Here is a 27,327-nt window from a genome sequence, read left to right on the forward strand (position 1 = left end):
TCATGACGCTCGAAGCTACTATGATCATGTCCGTCATTGCTCATCCTCTATATTAGCTTACTCTGCTGACTCCAAGCTACAGTGTCGACAACAGCGAAAGCAGTCGCAATGGAGACTACACGTGAGTATATCCGATGGTACTATATTTGCATCTGTGCATGGCATCTAATGGTCACAGAACAACCCGGTGGCAATCTCAAGTCGATGCCGTTAGCATCATCCACAATGCAAAGATGCGTGTAAACGCCCAGTCAGCTGTCGGCCTTATGAGCATGGGCGGAAAAGGCCCCGAGGTGTTGTCAACCTTCACCCCCGAGTTTGGCGCAATCCTCGCTGGGCTGCACCAAACAAAGATCCACGGCACATCTCATCTCAGCTCGACCATCCAGGTTGCAGCGGTACGTTCTTCCAGTCAATATCCGATGCCCGGGCCCTAAATAACTAATATCCATGGTATTTTAGCTGGCACTCAAGCACCGTATGGATAAGTCTCAGCGTCAACGCATCATCGTATTCTCCTGCTCGCCCATCGAAGAAGATGAAAAGACCCTCGTGAAGCTCGCAAAGAAGATGAAGAAGAACAACGTGTCGATCGATGTGATAGCTTTCGGAGATTTGGAATCCGATCAGACCAAGAAGCTCGAGGCTTTCGTTGAGAATGTCAAGAGCGGCGATGGTTCCCACCTCGCCATCATCCCACCCGGACCCCATCTTCTCAGCGATCAGCTGCAGCTCTCCCCGATCCTAGCTGGCGAGGATTCCGAGGTCGGCGGAGGGGGCGGCGAGGGCGAGGCTGGTGGATTTGGATTTGATGACGCCGCCGAAAACGATCCGGAGCTGGCATTCGCCCTGCGTTTATCGATGGAGGATGAGAAGAACCGACAGGAGAAGGAGAAGCGCGATCGGGAAGAACAAGAGGGCAAGACGCAACTGGGCAATATCCCCGAGGAGGGCCATGGCGAGTCCAGCGGTGACAAAGATAAGAAGGACGAGGACAAGATGGACACCGCGTAAGGTCCGGATATTCGAATATGACTGTGATGCATACCCGGCGTTTACTTGTGCTTTTGTCCTGTATTCTGGAGAGTTGACCTTCGGGTACGTTCTACAATGTGTGCAAGGGCAATATATTATGTGATTTGGTATTATACGAGACGGAGTGATATCCGGACACAAGTACCGGAACAAAACGTATCTAGTTCGTAAAGTCATGATGTCTATCCCCTTTCTGCGTGGTCCCATGGTCAATCAGGGCTATGCCCTCCCCCTTAACCACGCCCCCAGATGCCGATCAAATGCCTCGCATCGCACTGGCATTTCAATCTGATAGAATGGATTCTTCATCACATAGTCCGCATAGAGCTCGTAAATTTTCTGGATGATCGTGTCCACGCTACCAGTCAAGGGATCCGTGAACAACAAGAATTTTGTCCCCGTCAGGGTCTGAAAACAGGTCAATCGAAACTTGTCGGTCTCGAGATAATCCAAGCCGGAGACTGGCACACCGGGGTTTGGGTAGGAGTGACCGGACGCCACAGGAGCAGTGGTTCCTGTTGAAGAGGTTGCGGGGGAGGGAGGTGGTTGGGAGATGGGAATTTTCGGTGTGATAGAGCGAGTGATTGCATGAACACTATAGAATCCAAGTCAAATGGGTATTTTCAGGAGAAAGATGGTGTTGGCAGCTTACCCATGAAAGGTGCCAGCTAGGACGAGGTAGTCATTTGTGGAGAGGTTGCGCAGGCCAGACTGGAACTCGCGCTGGTATATCAGACCACCTGCTTTATTGATAATGATCAGGGAGAAGACACCCCTATTGTTGGAAGGCATATTAGTTGCTGTGCGATTCAATGAACAAACAGATGGAGCGTACGTACATGGTGAATATGGCGCTGGTACGGACAGCGTGGCCGGAGAAGTAAGGGGTGGAGAGCGCTATTGATGTGCCTCAATGTATTCCGGTCAATTGTATGGATAAATTGTATAATTGAAGTTGGTTTAAATCAGCAAAAGTAGGTGTTGGCATGGAGTTCGCGGGGATTGGAGAAGGAGGTTGTTGATTCCGCGTTGATAAAGCGGGGACACACCCAATCGGGGGTCTATCGATGGTCGTAGTTATAACTAACTACCTACCTGGGTAGTTCCTTTATAACGGGCTTAGGTTTACTCTACTTACCTACTTACTGGTCATCTAGTATATCGAGGTTTATATCGAAATTATCTTCTATAATCTTAATCTTACGTTCCCCCACGACTAGTGATCTAGTCAGGAACACCTCCCCTGTCTCGATTATTTCGCAAAGTACCTCTTAAAATGTCGGAGCTACCTCTATCTACTGGTTTTCGCACTGAACTTCCGTTCTTCAGGGACCCTGGCCAGCTTCCTTGTCCCCTCCCTACTTCAGAAGAAATCCGAGCAGGAACAATAGTACCAACAAAACGTGAATGCTACCCTGGCGACTATGGACATGTTGCTATCGTTGGAGAACATTTCGTTGTCAAATATGGCCGCTATATCCGGGAGAACGAAGGACACACGCTACTCTTCTTGGAGAAGTATCCATCAGTACCTGCCCCACGCCTGTACGCCATGTACCGCAAAGATGACATTCTCTACCTCGTCATGCAATTAATTCCCGGAATTGATCTTCTCAAGCTCTGGGATGAGCCATCGAAGAATGAGAAGGTGTCTATCTGTGAACAACTAAGGCGTATATTTTCTCAATTACGCGCTATCCCTGCTCCCTCCCCGAGCTACTTCGGTAGCATATCCGGAGGTCCTGCTGAACATCGTTTTTTCAAATGGATGGACGAAGATCCACGTATGAATGGGCCTTTCAAGACATTCGAGGACTTTCATCTAGGCATGGCCTATCATTCACAAAAGCAAGAAGGGCTGAATGATAGACACCCATGGGTTTCTAAGTGGTTTGCGCGACACCTACCACAAGCACTAAAGGGCCACCCGTGTACCTTTTCACACTAACTCGGTCAGACAGAATATTATGGTTCAAGAGCAGCCGGGAAGCGATGGCTCTACTGAAAGGCAATTTAAGGTGACCATTATCGATTGGGAGACCGCTGGATGGTTTCCTCGATACTGGGAGTATGGTGCATTCTTTGTTGACTGTCTCTGGGAAGGAGACTGGGAAGATATGGTCGAAACGTGGCTCGATCCTTGTCCTCTTGAAGGGGCCCTCCTAAAACTGTTTAAGCATAGTGTGGACCGATACTAGACAACCCAGATAACTTTGAAGTAATTAAGGCATTGGGCATTCTAAAGATATATCTAGACCAAAGAGGAATATGTTATAGTAGCTCTAGCTTAATAAAAAAAATCAAATCAAAGCCAATCTGATCCCCTTATAGGAGTTGAAGCTATATAGAATATAGGTGTCTAGAAATTAAGAGCGCTTAATCGGTGCCCAAGTTGATTCAAGAATATTGACATATCCGAATATCAGGTATTCTAGGCCTCTTTGCCCCAGAATCATGCAGCAACTTTGCAATAGATGCGTGGCGAAGCTCTATTGCATATGATAAAGGAGTACCAAGCTCGAAATCCGAGGCTTCGACTTCTACATTCGGAACATTCATGATTTCGGACACAATGCCGACCAAGCCCTTGATAGTGGCAATATGTAGAGTCCTCCCCTGTGAGTTACGTCTATTCACAGATATCTCGTCAAAGTGGATAAGGGAGCGGACCACGTTGAGATAGCCGTTCTCGACTGCGTAATGTAAGGGTATACATCCTTGATCATCAGCCAACCTAGGTTGTGCGCCGTAATGCAACAAAAGGCGGACGGTTCCGAGGTCACCCTTCAGAGCAGCTATGTGTAACGGGGTCTGGTCTGGCCACAATGGTCCCTCTGACTGGCGGCCTCTGGTGCCTCCAGGAGGAGAAAGTGCTTGAGAAACATATGTTCACTTCTCCCGTTATATCGCTAGGTGACTCTGTGAAGGGGTGTCTAGCCACGTCCGTCGCGGGACTTCGCATTTATCTTTCTAGTGCCAAGGAAGAACTTGGTAAGATATTCATCGCTAGCCTCGGCGACTAAATGGAGTGGATCATATATGAGTGTTGTGTTATCATCGAGGCAGGGTGTTCTGATAGGATCGAACATGAGTTGAATGATTGTCCTATTCCCACGGATTACTGCTGCGTAAATGATACTCCACATATATGTGTTTGAAGTGATATTGACCGGACTAGATGTAAAAATGCCAACTAGCGCCTTATTATCATTGATCATAGCTGAATGTAGGATTTTGAGGGCAAATTGAGAGTCTTAGGCATTCAATACTTGAACAGCTTGTGGTAGAAGCTCAATGATCAGAGAATTGGTTTTGTTAGACACTAATTTGAAGTTTAAAAAGGCTTGCACCACGGGAAAATTCCGTCTCTTAAATGTAAGAACTAAAGGTGTCTTTATGTCGACATCTCGAGCGGCCACATTGATATCATCGGATTGAAGGAGACGTAGAACTAAGCCCTTAAACGTGCCTATTATAGCTAAGTGTAGTGCTGTTCGCCCATTCCTATTTAAAGGAGAATTGACGGGAACATTGGACGAAATCAAAACGTGTTTAATCGCATTATCGCACCCGGTTTGCACAGCACGTAAGAGAAGCAAAGACGCATCTTCCTCGATTATAATAGGAGATACTCTCCCTTAGCGGCACAGCTTTTGAAACAAAGCATCCAGTGTCATTTCAAATGGGAGGGATCGAGCAACGTGAAATGACCAATGGGCATTTGCATAGTCCCGAAACTTGAATTGGTTCTCGGATTTGAACCGAAGTCGGTTTGCCTCGGCAAGGACCCCGGCTACGTTAAAATCGGAAGTTCCATGATCTCGCAGAGACTTCAAAGCAAGGTTGGTGGCCTTTGACGAGAACTGCGATAAGTGAATAGCCTGGTTAAGACTTGTCCTGCCATGATATCAGGAACGGCCCCTCGTACCAGCTGACGATCGAATACATAATTGAGGTAGGTGATAATGATACCGGACATCCTATCATGAGCAGACTTCTCAGCTATTGAATGATTCCCATTCGATATGCGATCATTTTGGGTTTGAATCTATATATAGTAGTTTATTTGCATTATTTGCAGCTAAATAAGACTAGTATAGGCAATCATAACCACGTGTTTAATAGTATGTATGATCACGTGGTTTAATAGTAGTATTATCATATATGATCACGTGATTTAATGGTGGCATTATTATACTGTATTATTATGGGGATTATTGAGTAGATCACGGAAGTACTATGTGGCTGGGGTGGTTTAGGGGCTGTGTTTTTTACTATGGTGATACCCGGTTCTTGCCAAGCAACCCAACCCCCCTGCGGGTGTTGGGTTACCACACACTAATACAAACTCTTGCCTAATACAAATTTTACACCACCCACCATTTTTACTACCATTTTATACCCTACAAATATGCCTGAAAAAAACCCAGATTTGGAGAGATCATTGGCAAATGCCCTATCTGCATGGCATGCTAGAAAAAAACCAAAAATAGCACCATTGGCGCGAGAATTCGGCGTTCCCTATACCTAGTTCTACAACCGCATTCACGGTCGGGGTTCTTGTTCGACGCGCCATGCCACCAATTCAGTCTTAAATTCGGATCAAGAGCAAGCATTAATTAGCTGGATCACTATACTAGATGATGCTTGCTCTCCGCCTACCGCTAAGATAATAGAAGGGTGTGCAAATTCGATGATTCTACGCGAAGACGCGTCGCGTTCGCCGGTAGATAAGAACTAGGTATACCGGTTTTTAAAACGCATCCTACCTATCTATAACCTTCATTTTATAAAACAAAAACTAAAGGAAAAGAAGAGAATAGAGGCCGAAGATCTTAGTTATCTTACTACTTGGTATAAACGTTTAAACTAGTATATTGAGAGCAATTAACTAAGGCCACGGGATATCTACAACTTTAACGAAACTAGCTTCTAAATTGGCTAAGGAAAGCCTTAAAAGATCGTTTTAAAAAGCTAGAATCTATATTTACTAAATAGAGGCATTGCGGAAGGTATTACCGGCATTAAATCTATTGCTGCCGACGGTTAGAAGATGGTACCTTGGTTCCTAACCGGCCCCACTTTTATTTCCCAGGCAATAAAACGGACCCTCGCAAGCGAGGGTCTGGCACCCAAACACAAAACCACCCCTAAATGCAAGATATTTTATAGCTTTCAATTAAACTACCATTTAAACCACCACCATATAGTAAATCAATCAATTTAACCCTATATTTAGATCAATTGATCAAATTACTACTAATCTATATAAATCAATTTATTTAACAATATGTTTTTTGGTCCTTCTATGCTTCCGGATTTCGATCAACACCTTCTTCCACTTCCGCTTCGTTTTTTCTTAGTCGATTTTCTCCGTCAATTTATATTCTTTATACTTCATTTTTTTAACTTAGCCGGAGTTAATAATGCCGGTAATCTAGATATAACGACGGGAATTATTATATCTAGTATAGCGTACCCCTATAATAGCCTTTATATCATCGAACTCCCGCTATAGCTAGGAGGCTAAAGTTGCCTACTCCTCCCCTCCCTTTATAAGCTTTACTAGCCCGTCTTTAAACCGCTAGATATTAGTATTATATCGATTAATATAATAGCTAATTTTCCGGAATTTTTTAGCGGTTTTTAGGGTACTAAATTCGGTATTTTAAGAGTATATTAAAAGGGTCTCCGGCCGTAGTAGATTATTATAATATAGATTATATAAATCTAATTTATCGGTAATTAGCTTAGGATTAATAGGCTAAAGGCCTATTAATCTAAACCTAAGCTTAATTATATATAGCCGGAAGATTTTTTATCTAATTTCACTAATTAAATATAGGAATTTATCCTTTAAAAATTTATAGTATCTACTTATTTTGCTGAGCGCAGCGAAGCAAATTTACAGAAAAGGTACCCAACAGACTATGCCTAAAATTCCGTCTTGCGAATTCTGAGATCCTGGCCTCTGATTGGCTGTAGAATTCACTCCTCATGTGATCAGGGTAGGGTTACATCACGTGATTCGACTTTGAGATATAGACACCTTGGTGCCTGATAAAGCACGTGATATATATATAGATCACGTGAAATACACCGATCCACTTAGGATTAGGCGGCGATCACGTGAGCACCCTATAATCACGTGATATATACCGATCTACGCCGGATTAGGCGGCGATCACGTAAGCACCCTATAATCACGTGATATATACCGATCTACGCCGGATTAGGCGGCGATCACGTAAGCACCCTATAATCACGTGATATATTACGTAATATATCTAATCTACGCCGGATTAGATAGCGATCACGTAATCACTATATAACTAATAGCCTAAGGCACTAACTAGCTATATCACGTAATCCCGGGATATATCTAATCTACGCCGGATTAGGCGGCGATCACGTGATTACGATATAATTCTAAGGTTACGTATTTAATTTAATTTAACTTTACTAAGCGAATTATATATATATATATATATATATAGAACGGTATAAAAGTAGGCCTAGATAAGATACTTAGGTATTACCTCTTAATTAAAAGAGGGTTTAAACCCTAGCTACTATAAGTATTAGTAAGCGCTTATACCGCTATATAATCCGGTAATAGTATAAGGGTTCTACTAACTAAAGAGTACGGTTATAGGTAAGTATAGGATAAATATAGAAAAAACTAGGTATATAGCGTAGTGGTTAAATACGATATATATCTTAAAGGTCGCGTATTTGAACCCGGCTCCGACTAAAATAAACATAAATTACTTTAATTAGACTACCGATTAGTAGATCGATTAGATTAGAATCTAGATTAGATTGATTAGATTAGAATCTAGATTAGATTAGATTAGATCGATTAGTAGATTATTTAGATTAGATACTCGATCTAGAATCTAGATTAGATTAGATTATAGACTACCTTAGCTATATAATAGTCTAGATAGTAATCTAACCCTCTAATCTAGATAGTAAGCTAACTAAACTACTAATCTACCTACTAACTAGCTATTAATTAAGCGGGTAATCTAGCTGCTAAACTAGCTGCTAAACTAGCTACTAATCTAGATAGTAGCCTAGCTAGCTACTAAGCTAGATAGTAGCCTAGATAGTAAACTACCTACTAGATACTAAGCTAGCTACTAAACTACCTACTAAACTACCTACTAACTAGCTATTAATTAGGCGGGTAATCTAGCTACTAAGCTAGCTGCTAACCTAGCTGCTAACCTAGCTGCTAAACTAGCTACTAAGCTAGATAGTAGCCTAGATAGTAAACTACCTACTAGATACTAAGCTAGCTATAAACTACCTACTAAGCTAGCTACTAAACTAGCTACTAAGCTAGATAGTAGCCTAGATAGTAAACTACCTACTAAGCTAGCTACTAAACTACCTACTAAACTACCTACTAACTAGCTATTAATTAGGCGGGTAATCTAGCTACTAAGCTAGCTACTAACCTAGCTGCTAACCTAGCTGCTAAACTAGCTACTAATCTAGATAGTAGCCTAGCTAGCTACTAAGCTAGATAGTAGCCTAGATAGTAAACTACCTACTAGATACTAAGCTAGCTATAAACTACCTACTAAGCTAGCTACTAAACCAGCTGCTAAGCTAGCTACTAAGCTACCTACTAAGCTAGCTACTAAGCTAGCTGCTAACCTAGCTGCTAACCTAGCTACTAAACTAGCTACTAAACTAGCTGCTAAGCTAGATAGTAGCCTAGATAGTAAACTACCTACTAAGCTAGCTACTAAACTAGCTGCTAAACTAGCTGCTAAACTAGCTACTAATCTAGATAGTAGCCTAGCTAGCTACTAAGCTAGCTACTAATCTAGATAGTAGCCTAGCTAGCTACTAAGCTAGCTACTAAGCTAGATAGTAGCCTAGATAGTAAACTACCTACTAGATACTAAGCTAGCTATAAACTACCTACTAAGCTAGCTACTAAACTAGCTACTAAGCTAGATAGTAGCCTAGATAGTAAACTACCTACTAAACTACCTACTAAACTAGCTACTAAACTAGCTGCTAAGCTAGCTGCTAAGCTAGATAGTATCCTAGATAGTAAACTACCTACTAGATACTAAGCTAGCTACTAAACTAGCTGCTAAGCTAGATAGTAGCCTAGATAGTAAACTACCTACTAGATACTAAGCTAGCTATAAACTACCTACTAAGCTAGCTACTAAACCAGCTGCTAAGCTAGCTACTAAGCTACCTACTAAGCTAGCTACTAAGCTACCTACTAAGCTACCTACTACTAAGCTAGCTACTAAGCTACCTACTAACCTAGCTCCTAGCTACTAACCTAGCTCCTAGCTACTAACCTAGCTCCTAGCTACTAACCTAGCTCCTAGCTACTAACCTAGCTCCTAGCTACTAACCTAGCTCCTAGCTACTAACCTAGCTCCTAGCTCCTAACCTAGCTCCTAGCTCCTAACCTAGCTCCTAGCTCCTAATCTAGCTACTAGCTACTAATCTAGCTACTAGCTAGCTTAGCAGCTACCTATATAGCTAATACTCTCTCTCTAGGACTAATATCTTAGTCAAGTATTATAATTCCTCCCCTACCCCCCACCCCCTTAGGGGGTGGGGGGTGGGAGGAGGTTAAATTCCCCTACTACTCTTTATCGCCTATATCCCTATATAGACCTAGCTATAGGTATCTTCTTAAGCCTTCTTAAAAGCTAAATCCTTTTGCTTCTGCTAAGCTCAGCAAAATATCACCCGTATGCGTATCCACCCCTAGTGGTCGCTTACGGGTAGCTGGTATAGTTGATTACTATAATAATCTACCGATTTCTATTTAGTGTAGCTAAAAGGGGTCCGATTAGGTCGATTCTTTATTTTTTAAATAGCCGGATACTATTTATTATTATATATTAAACTACTTTTCTTTCTAAGTCTTTTTAGGACCTTTAAGATATTTAATAGTTTATATATTCTTTAGCGGATTTCTTAATATCTACTTATATAGCCGGCTACTATCTTTAAAATCGGATAATATTATTTAGGCCTAAATAGCTAAGATAGCTAAACTTATAGTACGCTATTTATAAAAATTCGGCTCGGAAAGATAGTTCTAAATATAGAGAGATTATTTTATTATTATATATAAAAAGTAATTATTAATTCTCTCTTAGCGAGGCTTATATAAATATATATATATTCTAAAAACTAAGTTTATTAGTATATTTCTTTATAGCTCGTTTTATAACTTTATCTTCGGGTTTTATACTATCTTTTAAGAACTAGATTATAGCCGCTAGCTATTCTTCTTTTAGGATATCTTATATTATTATTATAATAATAAAATATATATCTTAAATAAACTATTCGAGGCTAATATTAGTAGATATAATTCTAATTAAATTAGAGCGGCGATTAATAGCGTCTATGATAATATTTTTAATACTTTTTTAATATTATATTATTAGATAGTATTATTAAAACTCTATAACTTATTATATAAGCCTCTTACTATACTCTTATATAATATTAAGATATTATAAACTAGTATTATCGGTAATAATAATAGTTTTAAAGCGATCCTTATTAATATATCTATTTTATATATAGATTACTTTTTTAATAGCTAGTAATTCTTTTTTATAGACTAGGTAGTTTAACTCCGCTCTATAGAGTTTATAATTATTATATACTACTAGATATAGCTTACTATTATTATCTTCTTATATAAAAATTATTCTAATAATCTATTTAGAGATATTTATTTTAATAATATATAGTTTATTCCGATTTAGCTATTTTAGAACTAGGGTAGATACTAAAAGATCTTTTATCTTCTAGAATATACTTTTATAAGCTTCTATCTATATAATTAGGCGGAATTTTTACTTCTTAAGGGTATTATCGCTTTCTTTTAAAAGTTTATAGAGGGGTATATATACCTTCGAGAAGTTACCAGCTACCCGTAAGCGACCACTAGGGGTGGATACGCATACGGGTGATATTTTGCTGAGCTTAGCAGAAGCAAAAGGATTTAGCTTTTAAGAAGGCTTAAGAAGATACCTATAGCTAGGTCTATATAGGGATATAGGCGATAAAGAGTAGTAGGGGAATTTAACCTCCTCCCACCCCCACCCCTAAGGGGGTGGGGGGTAGGGGAGGAATTATAATACTTGACTAAGATATTAGTCCTAGAGAGAGAGTATTAGCTATATAGGCAGCTGCTAAGCTAGCTAGTAGCTAGATTAGTAGCTAGTAGCTAGGTTAGTAGCTAGGAGCTAGGTTAGTAGCTAGGAGCTAGGTTAGTAGCTAGGAGCTAGGTTAGTAGCTAGGAGCTAGGTTAGTAGGTAGCTTAGTAGCTAGCTTAGTAGTAGGTAGCTTAGTAGCTAGCTTAGTAGCTAGCTTAGTAGGTAGCTTAGTAGCTAGCTTAGTAGGTAGCTTAGTAGCTAGCTTAGTAGGTAGCTTAGTAGCTAGCTTAGTAGCTAGCTTAGCAGCTGGTTTAGTAGCTAGCTTAGTAGGTAGTTTATAGCTAGCTTAGTATCTAGTAGGTAGTTTACTATCTAGGCTACTATCTAGCTTAGCAGCTAGTTTAGTAGCTAGCTTAGTATCTAGTAGGTAGTTTACTATCTAGGATACTATCTAGCTTAGCAGCTAGCTTAGTAGCTAGTTTAGTAGCTAGTTTAGTAGGTAGTTTAGTAGCTAGCTTAGTAGGTAGTTTACTATCTAGGCTACTATCTAGCTTAGTAGCTAGTTTAGTAGCTAGCTTAGTAGGTAGTTTATAGCTAGCTTAGTATCTAGTAGGTAGTTTACTATCTAGGCTACTATCTAGCTTAGTAGCTAGCTAGGCTACTATCTAGATTAGTAGCTAGTTTAGTAGGTAGTTTAGTAGCTAGCTTAGTATCTAGTAGGTAGTTTACTATCTAGGCTACTATCTAGATTAGTAGCTAGTTTAGTAGCTAGTTTAGCAGCTAGATTACCCGCTTAATTAATAGCTAGTTAGTAGGTAGATTAGTAGTTTAGTTAGCTTACTATCTAGATTAGAGGGTTAGATTACTATCTAGACTATTATATAGCTAAGGTAGTCTATAATCTAATCTAATCTAGATTCTAGATCGAGTATCTAATCTAAATAATCTACTAATCGATCTAATCTAATCTAATCTAGATTTTACTATCGAGTATCTAATCTAATCGATCTAATCTAGATTCTAATCTAATCGATCTAATCTAGATTCTAATCTAATCAATCTACTAATCGGTAGTCTAATTAAAGTAATTTATTTTTATTTTAGTCGGAGCCGGGTTCGAATACGCGACCTTTAAGATATATATCGTATTTAACTACTACGCTATATACCTAGTTTTTTTTATATTTATCCTATACTTACCTATAACCGTACTCTTTAGTTAGTAAAACCCTTATATTATTACCGGATTATATAGCGGTATAAGCCCTTACTAATACTTATAGTAGCTAGGGTTTAAACCCTCTTTTAATTAAGAGGTAATACCTAAGTATCTTATCTAGGCCTACTTTTATACCGTTCTATATATATATATATATATATATAATTCGCTTACTAAAGTTAAATTAAATTAAATATATAACCTTAGAATTATATCGTAATTACGTAATCGCCGCCTAATCCGGCGTAAATTAGATATATCCCGGGATTACGTAATATAGCTAGTTAGTACCTTAGGCTATTAGTTATATAGTAATTATATAATCGCTATCTAATCCGGCGTAGATTAGATATATTACGTAATATATTACGTAATTATAGGGTACTTACGTAATCGCCGCCTAATCCGGCGTAGATCGGTATATATTACGTAATTATAGGGTACTTACGTAATCGCCGCCTAATCCGGCGTAGATCGGTATATATTATATAATTATAGGGTACTTACGTAATCGCCGCCTAATCCGGCGTAGATCGGTATATATTACGTAATTATAAGGTACTTACGTAATCGCCGCCTAATGTGGCGTAGATCGGTATATATTACGTAATTATAGGGTACTTATATAATCGCCGCCGAATCCGGCGTAGATTAGATATATCCTAGGATTACGTAATATAGCTAGTTAGTGCCTTAGGCTATTAATTATATAGTGATTACGTAATCGCTATCTAATCCGGCGTAGATTAGATATATTACCGCCTAATCTAGCGTTAATTAGATATATTACGTGATATATTACGTAATATAGGTAGTTAGTGCCTTAGGCGCCTTAGGCTACTTAATATATAGTGATCGCCGCCTAATCCGGCGTAGATCGGTATATATTACGTTATTATAGGATGCTTACGTGATCGCCGCCTAATCCGGCGTAGATCGGTATATATTACGTGATTATAGGGTGCTTACGTGATCGCCGCCTAATCCGGCGTAGATCGGTATATATCACGTGATTATAGGGTACTTACGTGATCGCCGCCTAATCCGGCGTAGATCGGTATATATCACGTGATTATAGGGTACTTACGTAATCGCCGCCTAATCCTAAGTAGATCGGTGTATTTCACGTGATCTATATATATATCACGTGCTTTATTAGGCACTAAGGTGTCTATATCTTAAAGTCGAATCACGTGATATAACCCTACCCTGATCATATAAGGAGTGAATTCTATAGCCAATCAGAGGCCAGGATCTCAGAATTCGTAAGACGGAATTTTAGGCATAGTCTGTTAGGTACCTTTTCTGTAAATTTGCTTCGCTGCGCTCAGCAAAATAATAGGCTAGTTAGTCGTCTAAGTAATCTCTAATACTACTAAAGAAATCTTTATAGAGTTTTTATTCTATAATATCTATATATATTATAGTATATTTAATAAACTATTTTTAGATAATAGTATAAACCTCTTATCCGAAGTAATAAAATATTTTATAGGCCTTTTTAAGGCCTATTATAGAATAATTATACTATATTATCTTTATATAAATAGAAAAATAGAAAATTTTAATAGCCTAATCAGCCGGATACTTATAAAATATCTTATAAGAAAGCCTATAAAGCTATAGGATAAATATCTTACTAAAGTAGTATTTATAGTATATATATAAGAATATACTATTATAAAAATAAGTCCCTTTTTTCTAATTTATAGCGTATATTTATATATTATTACTAATAATAATAATTAATTAAGAGTTTAAATAAAATCGGATAGAGATAAGTAAATCTAATAGCTTATAAATACTTATTTAAAAGCGAATAAATTATTACTTATTTATATAATTAAGAAATAAAAGATTCGGGACTTAATAGTTATAAAAATAAGCTTTAAATTAAATAATTAGATTTTAATTCGAAATAAATTAAAATAAAAATTCGAGAATATATAATTCGGCTTATATTAAATTATATAAGCTTATCTATTTAATATATATATCCTAACCTAACTAAATAAATATATATTTAGAAATCTAATTAATAACGCGTATTTAATAGACGCGAATATTAGTAAAGATCTTAGTTTATAGGCCTTTCTAACTAGCCGCTTAGTTTTATAATAAGTTAGATAGAAGATCGGCTATCCTAAAAAACTCTATAAAATCCTCGATAAAATTAAATCCTCTTTATCGATATATTTAGATTTATTTAGATTTATATATTAAGAATAGTAGGAATTTAGATAATTAGGAGCCTTTACTAAATTCTTAAAAAAGAAAGTTATAGCTAAATATATTATTATAAAAATATAGGTAGCCGCGTATAAGAAATAGTCTAAAGAAATTATTAATAAAATACTTAAGTAAGGCTTACTAGATATAAATAAGTAAGACTTAAAAGCGAACGACTATAAATCCGAAGATTTATAAATAAATAATTCCTTAAGATACGAATTAGTAGAAGACGCTTATTAAAAGTTTATAAAAGATTTAATTTAGATAGTAAGCTTATTTATAGTTATTGTGACGATTTGTAGGGTTTTCTGCCAGTTGACTCCGCCTATAGAGTTTTCTGCTGACTGACTCCGCCTTTGGACGAGTCAGTTGGTTCTGCCGTGTATTTCCGCCTTATAGAGATTTCTGCTAATTGTTTCCGCCCTCGACCTAGGACCTACCCTATAATATCTTTTAGTCCTATTAATAGATTCTTTTCTTCTCTTTTCTTTTTTTCCTCCCTATACTTAATATTCTCGTTAAATATACTCTTTTTATTTTAAAGAACTAGCTAGTAATATAATATTAAGTACTATTTTAATTTTTAATAAGTAGAAGACTATATAGATCCCTATTATAGTAGATCTCGGTTAAAGCTTACCTACTCTCCGTTCTTTAGTATCGTATAGCTAAGACTAATCCTCCGAACCGAACCGAATCCTATCTAATTAGTTATAATAGTCGAGACCCGCCGTAATCTAATAAACTATAGTAAGTAGCCGCTCGCTACTATACCGGAAGAAGAAGAGATCGACCGGATAGTCGATATATCCGAACCCCGAATCTTATATACTAAAATACTAAGACTAATTAATATTAGTAAAACGAATAATAATAATAACGCTAGAGAGGGATCGTCCTCTATACGCGAATAATTTTAGAAGACTTTTTTAAAGAAGAGATTCTAAGAACTTACTCGCTAGTATTAATAACTAGAGTAAGAGAATTAGGATTTAAGAGAGGAGGTCGTAATATTCCTTAATAAAATTAATAATCTAATAATTAAATATAATAAGATAATTACTTATCGTAATATTATAACCTATAAGTAGGGAGACTTAGCGTTCTATCTCCTTACTATTTAGAATCCTAATATAATTAATACTAGCGTATTAATTATAAAGGCTAATATTACCCGAAAAATAATTAAGATACCTAATATACTAATACTTAATAATAAGAAAAAAGTAAGATTTAAAATATAAGAGATAATAATCCGATAGAAACTTAAAACTAATATAGATTATTACCCTCTTTTTATCTATCGGAGACTCTATATATAAAGCTAATATAAAGATAAAGCCTAGCTATATATTACTCCCCGAATAAGCGCCGACGCTAGTATTCCTTATAAAGATATAGAGAATATTATTACTTACTTAAAAACTATTTTTATAAACCCGAATCGACGTACCGAAGCGTATACTATATACTACCGACTAAAGATAAAACCTAAAAATAACTTTACTAATTTCCTTATAGAGTTTATATAATTTATAGAAGAAGCTATCGTTATAATTAAGAATCGGAAATAAGATCTATATTCTAAACTTCTATATCTACTTTAAACCTAGGTTATATAAGCTATTAATTAAGAAATAATCTTATTCGATATATTTATATAGAGTTACTAGAATATATTATATAAAATTAGTTTATAGTAGGAAGCTAAGTTAACTAATCCCTATTCCTATATAAATCTACCTTTAAAAAATAGTATAAATATTACTATAACTAGTTTAAATTCTACTCCTTATATAAAGTAAGAAGGTAGTACTAACTTTATTAGTCTCTTCGCGTTTAAGCGGGAGATCTTAATAAAAGAAGATTATTATTTTAATTATAAGGAATAAGGATATATAATCTATAATTATCCGAAGAAGAAATTAAACTAGCCTACTACTATAGCTACTACGACTATTACTACCCCTCGGATTTAGAAGATTATAGAGCTTAAAGTAAGCGATAAAGAGAATCTAAGAAAAGCTTTTATTTAAGATAAGTCTCCCTTCTAGGTAGAAAGAAAGTTTTATTATTTATATTAGATTTATAAAAGTTAGTTAGTAGTCCTAAAGATAGCTTAATTTTTAATATATAACTAATATATAATAGCTATTCTTTTTCTATTTTAATATTAAATAATATTAGAATAGATAGATATATCTTTATTAATACGATAATAATTTTACTACTTAATAAGTAATTTAGGATTAAGATAGAGAGGCTTAGCTATAAATATCTAATATATAGATTTAATAGTAAGCTAGTTAAATTAATATAATATACTATTATTCTTATAATTTATATAGATAGCCGAGTATAGTAATAAGTCTTAATATTAATTATAGATCTTAAATAATATAATATAATCTTTAGATAAATATAGTTTATCGAGTATAATATTCTCTTAGATTACTAATAGTACTAAATAATTTAGCTAGATTAAAAAAGCTTTTTTAATAAAGTAGTAAGTAAGATTATTATTTCTTTTTTAACCGAAATCTTAAAAAAGCTATCGAAGATAGACCCTATCTATTAAGCTAATATAAAATAACGCGATTATCTTTTCGGATAATAAGATTAATAAGATTAGTAACTCTAATATATCTAAAAGTATTAATATAGATATTAGTAGATTAAAGAGAAATAAAAGATAATTCGAAACTTAAAGAATAAAATAAAAGTTCTAAAGCCCTAGATATTAATAAAGGAAGAATAGACCTTAATTAGTATTAATATCTATATAATTAGAGGCGCTAGATTTAATCGATTTTATATAAAAAGTAAGATTAATAAAGAAACTAAAGTTTTTATAACCTTTCTCTATAAAATCGATTATATTATTAATATTAAAAGTACTTAAATATAGGATCCTAAAATAGATAAAATACTTCGGATTTTACTAAAAGAATATTATAACCTCGCGGAAGTTTTTTTAAAGAAAAGATCGGATAAATTACTATCTTATAAATCTAAAATTAATTATAATATTATATTTAAAGCCGAAGTATAATCTAAATATTATTCTCTCTATAAGCTATCCTTTTATAAATTAAAGGAAGTAAAAGAGTATATTATAAAGAATCTTAAGAAAGAATTTATCGTTTTAAGCTTAGTATTATATACTTCTTTAATCTTAATAGTAAAGAAATCTAGAGATAGTCTTTATTTTTATATCGACTTCCGAAGATTAAATACTATTATAAAAAAGATTATTATTTATTATTATTAATTAACGAAGTCTTATAATAAATTAGTAAAGTAAAGTTCTTTATAAAGCTTAATATTTAATAAGGTTTTTACCGAATTCGTTTAATATTAAGAGTAGAAGAGCTTATAACTTTCTATATATAGTATAAATTATTTAAATATAAAATTATACTATTTAGATTAATAAATAGACCCGCTATATTCTAATAATATATAAATAATATATTATAAGAATATCTAGATAAATATACTATAGTTTTTATAAATAATATCTTAATCTATAGTAAGACCCTTAAAGAGTATTAGTAATAAATAAGAGAGATACTTTAACGTCTATAAAAAGTAAGTCTTTAAGTAATACTATTAAAGTATAAATTCTTTATATAAAAAATAAAATTCTTTAGTTTTATTATAAGTATAAATAGTATTATAATTAACCTAAGAAAGATTAGTATTATTTAGTTATAATAAGCTCTAATAATTATAAAAGAAGTTTAGTTATTCTTAAGATTTTATAATTTCTACCGATATTTTATTTAAAGATATAGTATTATCTTAAAATCTTTATATCGATTTATTTAGTAAGATATTTTTTATAAATAGACTAAATAATATAAAGCCGCTTTCTTACTATTAAAAAAAAGTTAATAATTATACTAGTTCTTTATTATTATAATCTAGTTCGATAAATAAAAATCGAGACTAATACTTCTAATAAGATATTTAGAGTAGTTCTCTTTTAATATTATAAAAATAATAATTTCTAATATTTAGTAGCTTTTTTTTTAAAGAGTATATAATCTATAAAATTAAATTATAAGATATAGGATAAAGAACTTTTAGTAATTATTTATATACTATAAAAATAACAACCTAAACTTAAAGACTTAATATAAAAAGATCGTTTCGAGATCTTAATAGATTATTAGTCTTTTAAGTATTTTATAATAATAAGATAAATAAATTAATAATAAGTAAGATAAAATAAGTTCCTATCTTAGTTCTATTTTATAATTAAGTATTATCTAGAAAAAAAGAATATCGTAATTAATATCTTATCGCGAAAAGATTTATCTTATATTAATAATAATAGATAGATAATACTTTTATTAAAGAATTATCTAGAAAAAGATATTTATCTAGTTAGTTTAAACTTAATTAATATAGAGTATATAATAGATATTATTAAATAAGTAAAGTAAGCTAACTAAAAAAGTATTAAGCTAAAGGATTTCCGATAGATAGTTAAAAAAGATAGTAACTAAAAGTAGATAATTAAAGAAGATTTATTCTTATTCGAAAGACAACTCGAGGTTCTAAATAAAAGAGATTTATATATAAGACTTCTTAATAATATATATCGATAATTATTAATTATATACCCTAGAATCGAAAAATTAAAGAAGCTTATCTTACTAAGATATTATTAGCTAAGATAAGCTAATAATATAAAGCGATATATAAAAAATTACTTAGTTTATAAATATATAAAGACTTAGCGAGATTATATATCTAGATTATTATATCTTTTATTTATTCTTAAGAGACCTTAGTAGTATATTTCGATAGATTTCCGCTTATTTCTAAAAGATTATTATAATTATAATATTATTTTTATAGTTATTAATTAACTAAATAAAAGACTAATTTCTATTTTTTATTATAAGGATACTAATATTAAATAGATAGCCCGATTATTTATTAATAATATAATTTAGACTATAGGTATTCCGGAAACTATTATATTTAACTAAGGTAGATAGTTTATTTTAGAATTCTAGATTAAGTTTTACTAGATACTTAAAATTAAAAGAAAGTTATTAACTACTTATTATCTTTAGACCGATAGATAAAATAAGATCGCTAATTAGTATATAGTCTAGAGATTACAACTATATATTAAATAGAATTAAGATAACTAATTAGAGATTCTACTAATAATAAATTTTATAGTATTAATTTTTTTATAAGATATTATAAAGTAGTTACTATTCTTTATCGAAAGGGGTTACGAACTAGCTATATTCTTTAACTAAAAAGACCGAAGTAATCTAATAGATAATAAATAGGATATAATTAATATATTATTATAATTTTAAGATATCTAGATAAAGATAAGAGATTAGATTATAAAATCCTAGTAATAAATAATTTAATAAATAAATAAATATTAAAAAGAAGAGGATTTCGATATTAGTAATTAGATTTTTATTATAATAAAGAATTAGTAGCTAGACTATCTAAATCGGAAGCTTTTTTATTTAGCTAGTAGATCCTATAGGATTATCGAGAAGATCGAAAACGTCTATAAACTCGATCTTCCGGAATCTATTAAAGTTTATCCGATATTTAATCTTAATAAACTTCGAAGAGTATTATTATTAGAACTATTATATAGATAATATCTAAACCTACTACCGCTAATTAAGATCTTTAAGAAAGATAAATAAGAAGTAGATAAGATTATCGATTTACATCTTTATTATCGGAAGTTATAATATTAAGTTTAATAGCTCGGCTATAATCTCGACCTATAGTAGTATCTTATAGGGAATTTTAAGTATATATCTTAAAAGATTTAGTACTTCTATAATAATTACCCTCTAAAGCCCGGACCCCCGATACGCCTATAAGCCTAGTTAAATACGGCTAAAGACGAAGTCTTCCTTAAAGATTATAGGGATAACGATAAGCCGGTATTTAGGGGCTAAATATATTCTTAGTCGGGGGTTATATAACGATTTATAGGGTTTTCTACTAGTTAACTCCGCCTATAGAGTTTTCTACTGACTAACTCCGCCTTTAGACGAGTCAGTTAGTTCTACCGTATATTTCCGCCTTATAGAGATTTCTACTGATTGTTTCCGCCCTCGACCTAGGACCCACCCTATAATGTCTTTTAGTCCTATTGATAGATTCTTTTCTTCTCTTTTCTTTTTTTCCTTCCTATACTTAATATTCTCGTTGAATGCACTCTTTTTGTTTTAAAGAACTGGCTGGTAATAGTTATTATTCTATTATCGTTAAGAGGTATTCGAAGAGTTTATAATAAAAGAAGCTAGAGAAATCGAATAATTCGAATTATATTATTTATATAATAATATAAAAGAAGCCGCCTAGAAAGGGTAAAGCTTAAAAAATATTATTAAACTATAATTATAAAGATATAAATATCTTAAAAAAAGATTAATATATAGAAAAAAGGTCCGAACGATCCTAAATAGAACGCTATTATTAACTAATATTAGAAGATATCTATAGATTCTTCCGAATTAGTCTTAGAATTATTAGATTCTAATTCTTTAGTATTATCCGCCTCGTTCTACTAGCCCTAAAAAATAGTAAATTCCTATATAAACTAGTAATTATACTATATACGCCGGCGTACTTCCTAGATATAATTAAAAGACTCTATAAAATACTTCTTATCTTTATTATAGTAAACCTTCGGCTAATCTAATAAACTAGTATAAAGATTTAAATTAAAGATAGGACTAGAATAGGGAGTAATATTTATATAAATAGGAGGATTAGGATCCTTACTCTTCTTACCCTTAGTTTTCTTATAAGTTAGCGCTATAATAGTAAGTATAGGAGCTATACGCTTTTTATTAGCCTTAGTAATATCCTAAACGACCTTACGCGTTTTTATAGATATTAGAGTAGCTTTAGTAATAATAGCTTTCTTTTTATTTATAGCCTTTTTTTTATCTTTATCCTTCTTTTTACTTATACTAGCCGGTCTAGATATAATATTATTATTATTTAATATAATTAAAGTTAGGCCGGTAGCTATAGCCTTCTTCTTCTTAGTAGGATAATAGATAATAATATAATAGGCTATTATAAGCTCGTTCTTTAAAAAGATTATTTAGTTAATAGAATTATAAAAGATTATATATTTATTTTAGGATATTAATAGTAGGGTCTAAAGTATCTATAATTATATTAATAATTATATAAGATAAATTAGACCTAGAGAACTTATATAAGAAATACTTACTATTAGTACTAGAATATTAATAATTTATATAAGCTAGATTCTACTAAATATCTAAGCTCTCTTAAAAAAATTAAATAATAGGATCTCTATAGTCTATTATTATAAGTATAAGATTTATATATCCTACTAATAGGAGCCGAATAACTAATTAGCTAGCTAAGTATAGCTTATATATAGCTAATAGTATTTAAATAAATAAGCTTACTAATCCGCTAATTAAGTATAGCCTACTTAATATCGATCCAGCGCTATATATTATCCGCTATACTAGCGGATAATTTAATAAGTATAGATAGACTAGCGCTATTATAATTAGTATCTATAAAATAATAATTAGTTTTATATAGATAAAATAGAAAGAGTTAAATATATTATTATCTACTTATATAGTCTAATAAATATTACTAGTAATAATAAATAGTAAAAGATAAGACTAGCTTTCTATACTATTATATTAGGATAAACTAGAAAGAGTAGTATTAGGAATAGATATAGCTATTTTAGCTATTAATATAATAGCCTTAGCTATAAGCCTAGTAATTTTAGTAATAAGTCTAATTAGACTAAGAACTACCGCGATAGTAGTATCGATAGTCCTAATAGGTCCGGGAATAACTATAATTATAAGATCGCTATTAGTAGATACTAAGTTAATTATAGCTAGAGATTATATCTTTATTTTTACTATCTATTTTAATATTTATATCTATAATCTCTACTAGCTTCTTTTTATCTTTATCTAAGCCAATTTTACTACTACTCTCTTTATCTTATTCTTTATTATTATTATCCGAACCGTTATCTCTATTATCTTTAAAGACTATAGATAGTTTAGGCTCTATATATTTAGTTATTTAAAAGATAATCTAGACTAAGGACTAAGTTATAATAAGTATAGAAAGGGTAGAATTATTTATAATTAAATAAAAAAAGATAAAAATTAATAAAAATTAATTAAAAAAGAGAAAGAAACTAAGAATTTAAAAGTAAGAAAGAGAAGAAAAAAGTTAATAGGTAAAGATTTAATAATAATCTATTAAAATAGACTAATCCTATTTATACTAGTTTAATTATAGGTCTATAAGAACTATACTAAATTTATATTATTTATATTAAATCTATTTTTAATATAAATCTACCTCTCTATCTTTTTATCTCTCTTTTTAATAACTTATTATTACTATATCTTATATATTTTAACTATTTTATTACTTTATCGTCCGAAATAACTTAATATTTAAATATAAAAGACCTCGAATAAATCTTTATAAAGTTATTCTTAGTCTTACTTAGCCGAACTTTCCTTTATTAAAAGATAATATATTCCGATATCCCTAAATAGATATAAATATACCCGAATACTTTCTTTTATTAATATCCTAATATATCCTATTATTCCTAATAGACTTAATATATCCGAAAACCCCCTTTATTACCGCCTCTAGGGCCTATATATCTACTTACCTATTTTATTCGAAGAAACGGAGGGCCGTTTCTAGTTCGATAGAGGAGGATATAATCCTAGAGGCTACTTATATAACTAGATTTATATCATTAGCCCTTATATATATCCGTATAAGATATACTAAGGCCCGAACCTATACGTTCGGGTGCTATAGGCACCCGTACTAGTAGGGTATTTAGATATTAGTATTCCTAATATAATAGAAACTATGCGATACTTCACGAATCTTATTAGTAGTCTTTAAACTACCTCTTAACTACTAATTTATAAAGGATAAAGGTCCTTTCAAAGGTGAAATAGGAACTTGGGCGATATATATATTTATAGAAGTTTTGACATATATATGAATCGTACGGGGTTCGTTATCTAATCGGTGCCGAGCCTTAGCACGTATATTTCCTTTTAATCTTAGGTCCCCCGGGACCCCTAAATTCTAGTAAGAATTAGTCTTAGTATATATAGCCTAATATACCTTTATTCTTCCTCCTAAGCTAATATATCTTACCTAGTTAATAGGCCTTATACCTAAAATAGTATATTCTTATAATTCTAATTCTTCTTTTTTAACTACCTAAGATATAATAGCTCCCCTAATTACTTATAATAGCTCGCGTAATAATACCGAGGCGCTAGAGTATCCTACTTAAACCGGTAGCGAATCGGGAATACTTTTATCTATAGAAGAACGGAAGGAAATACTAATTTAGGATCTATTTAAAAAAACTACTAAGATAGTAGCGGAAAGCTCTTATATTACTAATAAAATCCTTTAAAGTTTAGAAGAAAAGATTATAGAATATAAAGCTAGAATAATATTATAAGAATATATTCTCGCGGCCTAAAAAGCGGTCGCGGAAAATAAAAAAAAACTTTAAGATTTCGATTAAATAATAAAAAGGTCTCGGAATTATTATAATTTATCCGCGAAAAGCGAACTCTTTTAAAAAAAAGAGATTAAAAAAGATATTAGCCGATTTAAACTAGATTTTAATATAAAATAAAAAGAGAACTAGCTAAATAATCTTAAAATACTTTTTAAAAAAGCTCTAAAAAAATATATTTTAAGAATTTAAAAAATCCTTACTATTATAAATTACTTATATATCTCTTATAAAAAAAATAGATATTTTATAAATAAAAATATCTTAAAAAGATATCGGATTAAAATATATTTAAGAAATAAATAAAGATACTTCTAAAGAACTTCTATAATATTATTACTAATATCCTCGTCTAGTTCTAAAAGATTATAATAAAACCTTACTAAGTATTATAGATGGCATTAAAGATTAGAAGATTAGAGAGGCAGCCGACTACCTATAGCTATAGTTTCTAACCTCGGTCGGATAGGCGGTCTATATAGGCGGTCTATACTTCTACCGGAGGTTAGAAAGGGCGGCCTAGGGGATTTGCCGGAGGTTAGAGTTTTCTACTAGAGGTTTCCGCCTATAGGCTAGGAACGAGACCTATAAAGATCTTACTAGTAGGATTCTTTCTCTTCTCTTCCTTTTATTCTCTATACTTAGTATTCTCGTTAAATATACTCTTTTTATTTAAAGAACTAGCTAGTAATATAATACTAAGTACTATCTTAATCTTATAAAGTAGTAAGATTATACGGATTATTATTACGATTAGTCCTAATCCTACTTTATCTTACTTCCTATTCTTTAATATTATATAAATTAAGATCCGATCCGAACCGAATTTAGCTTAGCTAATTATAATAATTAAGACTAAGCGGAATCTATTAAACTATAGAAAGTAACCGGCTATTATTATATCTAATAATAAAGAGATCTAGAAATAAATAATAAATACTCCTTCTAAACCGAAAACTTTAATAAGATTAGTTATAGTTAATAAATATAATAAAAATAATAATATTAGAGAAGGTCTTTTTTTATATAATAGACTATAAAAGACTCTAATAAAGGAATAGTTTTTTAAGCTTATTTATAAATATAAAAAGCTTAAAAAAAAAAAACTAGGAACTTAAAGATAAGATTATTATCCTTTATATCTAATAAATCGAGAATAATATAATAATCGCGGACCTATAAGTTAAGCGTAATAAAGCTATTATATACTATAAATATATAATTAAAGCTTATAATAGTATTATTTATAAGCTTATAAACTAGGACTATACTAATATACTAATTATAAAAGCTATTTAATAGATAATAAAGATATTAAATACTTTAATATTTAGTAATAATAAGAAAGTATAATTTAAAATCTAAAAGATAATTATATATTAAATACTAAAAGCTAATATAGATTATTACTTACTACTAATCTATTAAAGATTTTATATATAAAACTACTATAAAAATAAAGCTTAATTATATATCGCTTTTTATATAAGCTCTAACTTAAATAATCTTTATACTAATACTAATAATATAATTATTTATCTAAAGACTATCTTTATAAATCTAAACTATTATATTAAAGTATATATTATTTATTATAAACTAATAATAAAACTAAAGAATAATTTTACCGATTTTCTTACTAAATTTATATAACTTACTAAAAAAGTAGCTATAGTTACTAAGAATTAGAAATAAGACCTCTACTCGAAGCTCTTATATCTATTTTAAACTTAAATTATATAAGTTATAAATTATAAGATTATTTTATTTAATATATTTATTTAAAGTTACTAGAGTATATTATATAAAATTAGCCTATAATAAGAGATAAAGACTATCTCTTATATATAATCTATTATTATCTTTACTAATAGACTAGATATAACTCTAAAGTTAATATTAATATATACTTCTTATATTAAATATAAAGAGAATATTAGTAATAGAAGACTCTTAAATATAGAAAGAGAGATTTTAATAAAAGAAGATTATTATTTTAATTATAAAGAATAAGGGTATATAACTTATAAATACTTAAAGAAGAAGCTAGCTAGTATTATAGCCGTAATCTAATTATCTTCCTATATTATTAAGCTAGATAGCGGGGATAACGATTAGGAAAAAGCTAATATTTAAGATAAATCTCTCTCCTAGGTAGAAAGAAAGTTTTATTATTTATATTAGACTTATAGAAGTTAATTAATAGCTCTTAAGATAGTTTAATTTTTAATATATAACTAATATATAATAGCTATTCTTTTTCTATTTTAGTACTAAGTAATATTAAAATAAATAGATATATTTTTATTAATTTAATAATAATTATACTATTTAGTAAGTAATTTAGAATTAAAATAAAGAAGCTTAGCTATAAATATTTAATATAAAGATTTAATAATAAGCTAGCTAAATTAATATAATATACTATTATTCTTATAATTTATATAGATAGTAGGGTATAGTAATAAGTTCTAATATTAATTATAGATTTTAGATAATATAATATAATCTTTAGATAAATATAGTTTATTAAATATAATATTCTTCTAGATTATCGATAATATTAAATAATTTAGCTAGACTAAAAAAACCTTTTAGATAAAATAATAAGTAAGATTATTATTCTTTTTCCTATTAAGATTTTAAAGAAGCTATTAAAGATAAATCTTACTTATTAAGCCGATATAAAATAATATAATTATCTTTTCGGATAATTAAATTAATAATATTAGTAACTACTTTTATAACTCTAATATACCTAAAAATATTAATATAGATACTAATAGGTTAAAGAAAAATAGAAGATAGTTTAAAATCTAAAGAATAAAATAGAAGTTCTAGCGTCTTAAATATCGATAAAAAAAGAATAATTACTAATTAGTATCGATATTTATATAATTAATAATATTAGATTTAATCGATTTTATATAAAAAGTAAGATTAATAAAGAAACTAAAATCTTTATAATCTCCCTTTATAAAATCGATTATATTATCGATATTAAGAGTATATAAATATAGGATCTTAAAATTAGTAAGATACTTTAGATTTTACTAAAAAAGTATTATAATCTTATA

At 31.3% G+C, this 27,327-nt stretch overlaps 5 protein-coding genes across 5 annotated transcripts; 3 read left to right on the forward strand and 2 right to left on the reverse strand.

The window, feature by feature from the left end:
- Positions 1–2: 2 nt before the first annotated feature.
- N7516_005671 (proteasome regulatory particle base subunit RPN10) lies at positions 3–1,014 on the forward strand (the record flags this gene model as incomplete). Its single annotated transcript, XM_057218391.1, has 4 exons — positions 3–28; positions 83–121; positions 179–398; positions 463–1,014. 4 exons carry the CDS (start codon positions 3–5, stop codon positions 1,012–1,014), a joined length of 837 nt encoding a protein of 278 aa, XP_057072482.1.
- A 240-nt stretch (positions 1,015–1,254) lies between these two features.
- On the reverse strand, positions 1,255–1,827 carry N7516_005672 (trafficking protein particle complex subunit 4; the record flags this gene model as incomplete). The annotated part of the gene is made up of 2 exons (XM_057218392.1): positions 1,255–1,630; positions 1,688–1,827. 2 exons carry the CDS (start codon positions 1,825–1,827, stop codon positions 1,255–1,257), a joined length of 516 nt encoding a protein of 171 aa, XP_057072483.1.
- Positions 1,828–2,311: 484 nt separating this feature from the next.
- On the forward strand, positions 2,312–3,233 carry N7516_005673 (aminoglycoside phosphotransferase family protein; the record flags this gene model as incomplete). Its single annotated transcript, XM_057218393.1, has 2 exons — positions 2,312–2,964; positions 2,993–3,233. 2 exons carry the CDS (start codon positions 2,312–2,314, stop codon positions 3,231–3,233), a joined length of 894 nt encoding a protein of 297 aa, XP_057072484.1.
- A 627-nt stretch (positions 3,234–3,860) lies between these two features.
- N7516_005674 (uncharacterized protein) lies at positions 3,861–4,058 on the forward strand (the record flags this gene model as incomplete). The annotated part of the gene is made up of 1 exon (XM_057218394.1): positions 3,861–4,058. The coding sequence occupies one exon, from the start codon at positions 3,861–3,863 to the stop codon at positions 4,056–4,058; it is 198 nt and encodes a 65-aa protein (XP_057072485.1).
- Positions 4,059–4,673: 615 nt separating this feature from the next.
- N7516_005675 (uncharacterized protein) lies at positions 4,674–5,014 on the reverse strand (the record flags this gene model as incomplete). Its single annotated transcript, XM_057218395.1, has 2 exons — positions 4,674–4,898; positions 4,964–5,014. 2 exons carry the CDS (start codon positions 5,012–5,014, stop codon positions 4,674–4,676), a joined length of 276 nt encoding a protein of 91 aa, XP_057072486.1.
- Positions 5,015–27,327: the final 22,313 nt, after the last annotated feature.

This window comes from Penicillium verrucosum, assembly GCF_028828655.1.
Source record: "Penicillium verrucosum strain IBT 35672 chromosome Unknown utg000002l_segment0_segment0, whole genome shotgun sequence".
Taxonomy (NCBI): domain Eukaryota; kingdom Fungi; phylum Ascomycota; class Eurotiomycetes; order Eurotiales; family Aspergillaceae; genus Penicillium; species Penicillium verrucosum.